This window comes from Pseudomyrmex gracilis, unplaced genomic scaffold (assembly GCF_002006095.1).
Source record: "Pseudomyrmex gracilis isolate BER0280 unplaced genomic scaffold, ASM200609v1 scaffold_93, whole genome shotgun sequence".
Lineage (NCBI taxonomy): Eukaryota > Metazoa > Arthropoda > Insecta > Hymenoptera > Formicidae > Pseudomyrmex > Pseudomyrmex gracilis.
This window is the reverse complement of record NW_018020677.1, coordinates 35,305-38,860: the sequence shown is the minus strand read 5'-3', so window position 1 is coordinate 38,860 and position 3,556 is coordinate 35,305. Positions and strand designations below refer to the sequence as shown.

General features: G+C 32.3%; 1 protein-coding gene across 1 annotated transcript; it reads left to right on the top strand.

Annotated features, from left to right (window-relative positions):
- The first annotated feature begins 982 nt into the window (after nucleotides 1-982).
- On the top strand, nucleotides 983-3,147 carry LOC109855602 (phospholipase A1 2-like). The gene is made up of 6 exons (XM_020430047.1): nucleotides 983-1,197; nucleotides 1,268-1,418; nucleotides 1,587-1,717; nucleotides 2,038-2,351; nucleotides 2,454-2,565; nucleotides 2,860-3,147. Exons 1-6 carry the CDS (start codon nucleotides 1,040-1,042, stop codon nucleotides 3,023-3,025), a joined length of 1,032 nt encoding a protein of 343 aa, XP_020285636.1. The 5' UTR covers nucleotides 983-1,039; the 3' UTR covers nucleotides 3,026-3,147.
- Nucleotides 3,148-3,556: the final 409 nt, after the last annotated feature.

Below are 3,556 nucleotides of genomic sequence, written 5' to 3'. Positions count from 1 at the left end.
TTTCGCAAACAATGAAAATTTGTTTTATCATCCATTTTTTAAATTTATCTTGTATGATATGCACATTTAAAACCCGTAAGTGAAATCGAATTACTTAGATTTACCGATATATTTCTCTTCCAAAGCTCAACCCTCTGCGACAACATCGATAATTGCGTACAACAAGTAAATGAACATGCTTCATCATTTATTTGTTCATCGGGCTAATTACATCGTATTTTTTCTCAAGACAAAATCCCAATGGCGTTGAGAATGTCAAGAAACAGGACACTTGTCGTTATTGGTAGTACTAAAAAGATTGTCTTTATCACTCATGATTTTAAAAGTTCTTCAATTACTGAATTTATTTATGATTTGAGTACGTAAATTGCAAAGGTAAATATATTTAAAAAACAATTCAATTTACATTATCTATATAGCATATCTATGATAAGCAACAAAATTTTCATCAATATCAGATTGTACTAATTGTTAGTAATAGAAAGTGATTTAAAAATAAACTCACATAAAAAATAAAATAATATCTTGCTTTCGAATGACGAATTTCGAAACATTGTCACTAAACATTGATTTTTTTAATGTATATATTACAGATAAATATATATATATATATATATATATATATATATATATATATCTAACCACTAAACTAATAATATATATAATTTTGAAATAAACGTAACTACTAAAATTTTTTTATATACAATTTTGTTAAACTTTGAATCTAGGTTGATAATTTAAACTATAATAATATGTAAACTCAGCAAGTTTGTAATGCACAGACATGACTAAAAGCGGAACGTTTTATTTCAAAATTATATTCCCAACGCTGTGCTTATCATTTTTTTTATTACCGAACAGTTCCAAAAAAATAAAAAACACAATATTAGAAAAAAATAATGTACAACAATAATATCACTGATAAGTTTTATGTTATATATTGGCAGTATAAATAGGAAAACTTCTTCAGAGTTCACACAACCTTTAATACTGTTGCTTCGGTTTTCTCTTAGTTTATTTGTGTTTTCTATCATAAACAATGATAAAAACTGTTTCACTTGTTGTTATAATTTATCTTCTACGATATACAAATTCAGAACCCGTAAGTGAACCCGAACCGATAAAATTATTCGAAGTCCCATTTCTTAAAACTCCCTGCGACGACATCACAAGCATATCGACGGTTGCGTACAACAAGTAAGAAAAAAGCGAACATGCTCATCACTCATTTGCTTATTGCGCTAATTACATTGTATTCGATTTTCAGAAAAAATCCTAATGGCGTGAAGAATGTCAAGGAAAAGGACACTTGCGGTTATATAAGTAATAATAAAGAGAAAATTGCCTTTGTCACTCATGGTTTTACCTCATCCCCAGACGCTGACTATATGCACGAATTGGCTTCGAAGCTCGCACAGGTAAACATATTTCAAGAGAAAACATTTCAAGTCCAATTGTCTATATGGCTTACTTGTAGTAAAAACCAGAAATTTTGTTAATATTATATTGCACTAATTGTTAGCATAAAAGTTGGAATAAAAATAAACTTACATAAAAAGTAAAATTACAATATCTTGTTTTTGCAGAACGATTATACAGTGTTTTCAGTAAACTGGACTCAAGGATCATGCGATGGAAGTCTTTCATATTTTTTGTACATGCAAGCATATGTTAAAGCAGCGAAAAACACTCATAAAGCAGGAGAACTCCTGGCAAAGTACGTTCTAGATTTTTTTAGATATTTAAAATACACTAAAATGTAAATATACTTACATATAACATCATATTATTACATCTATATCATGTAAATTCTCATTTTTGATATGTTTGGAAAAATTACTTTTTTCTGGAGAACAAAGTATAACAGTATTAATATTTTCTACAAAAGTTGCGGTGTGAATAACTTTATTGTTAAATTCTCTTATACTGCGGTCAGAAAATATTTTAATACTATTAAAAAACAAAGACAGTACTAAATTATTATGATGCTCTTTGTTTCACATATTTCTAGAAATATGTTTTTTTGTGTTCTTTCAGCTATATCGAACATGTAAATAAAACGTGCAACGTGTCACTGGACAATATAATTCTTATTGGTCATAGTCTCGGTTCACATGTAAGTGGCTTTGCTGCAAAAAATATTAAGTCACGTAAGATCGGAACTGTGTCACGTATCATCGGCGCTGATCCCGCGGGACCAAACTTTATGTCCTTGAGTTGCGACGAAAGACTTTGCAATACAGACGCCAAGCGCGTAACTGCTTTTCACACAACTACGCTTTTGGGAATAAATGAACCCATAGGTCATCTCAATCTGTATTTCAATGACGCATCGAAACAACCAGGATGTGGTAAATATGTTTTGTGTTTAATTGAAGCGTTTAGAAGAATGTGAAACGTTTCTGAAATAAGTGGCCACACACAAATTAAAATTACATAAAATTATATTTCAGACGATGACATTTCTAGAGCATGCTCACATGCCAACGCCATTAGATATTTGAGTGTACTCCTTACTTTTGACAGAAGCAAGTGCGTATTCCCTGGTGTTCCTCAATTAAAAAAGTAAGTTTACTTCGTCAATTAACAATACATTTAAGATCGGATTGATTCGTCAATTCCTTCTCCCTCCCGAAAAAAATCGCGATCGCATATATTTATAAAATATAAACTTACATTATTTATATTATTTCTACGCACAAATTATAGTCAAAGTATGAAAGATAAAATTACTTGTAAAGGTATATACACAAGCGTACACAAAAATAGCAAATAAATTCAAAAGTACGCGCGTATAGAATTCATTAGATTTTTTTCTGTGATTAATTTGTTAATCCATATAACTCGATATTTTTACAGTTTTGATCCGAGAAAGCGCCCTACTGGTTCGACAACCAATTGCATAGTTGTAGACAGACAAGTGTTCAGCCAGGACAAAATCTCACCAGGATCATATACTGTATTTGTTAATGAAAAACCTCAGCTCTTCTGCTCACGGAATACATTCCCTAAGTGTCAACAATAGAGCAGTTTGTTGTTATTATTTCGTTACAATTTCTTATGACAATTTTGTCATATATGTGGTAAAATTTGTTATAGCAAAAATCTTATGTTATTATTGGCAATAAATTGATTTATCACAACTTTTACGAATCTTTAACTTATTTAATAAATCGTCATTTCTTTCTTCACAAAAATCGAACATAGTATGATACCGATAAACGGTCAAGCGATAATTAACGCACGTGAGAACCAGCTCCTCTCTATCACACACGTGTGTACGTTATGCTGAGATATTACACGCGCGCAGAAGCGAATCCGTTCCGAGCGCATCTCTCTCTTCTTCGTCGTCGTGATTTTCTCGCCGGTCGGATACACGCGAATGGCCGATCCGGACGAACTCGTTCGTTCTCTCGCTGCTGGAAAGAAGCAACACGTCCCGGCGCGACGCAGGAAGAATAATAACGGTACGACGTCGTGGATAAGGATGTATAGGGATTCCACGGTGAGGCGTTAGGTGGACCTCGTTATAGCCGCCGTGCCGTGCCTTCCGCCA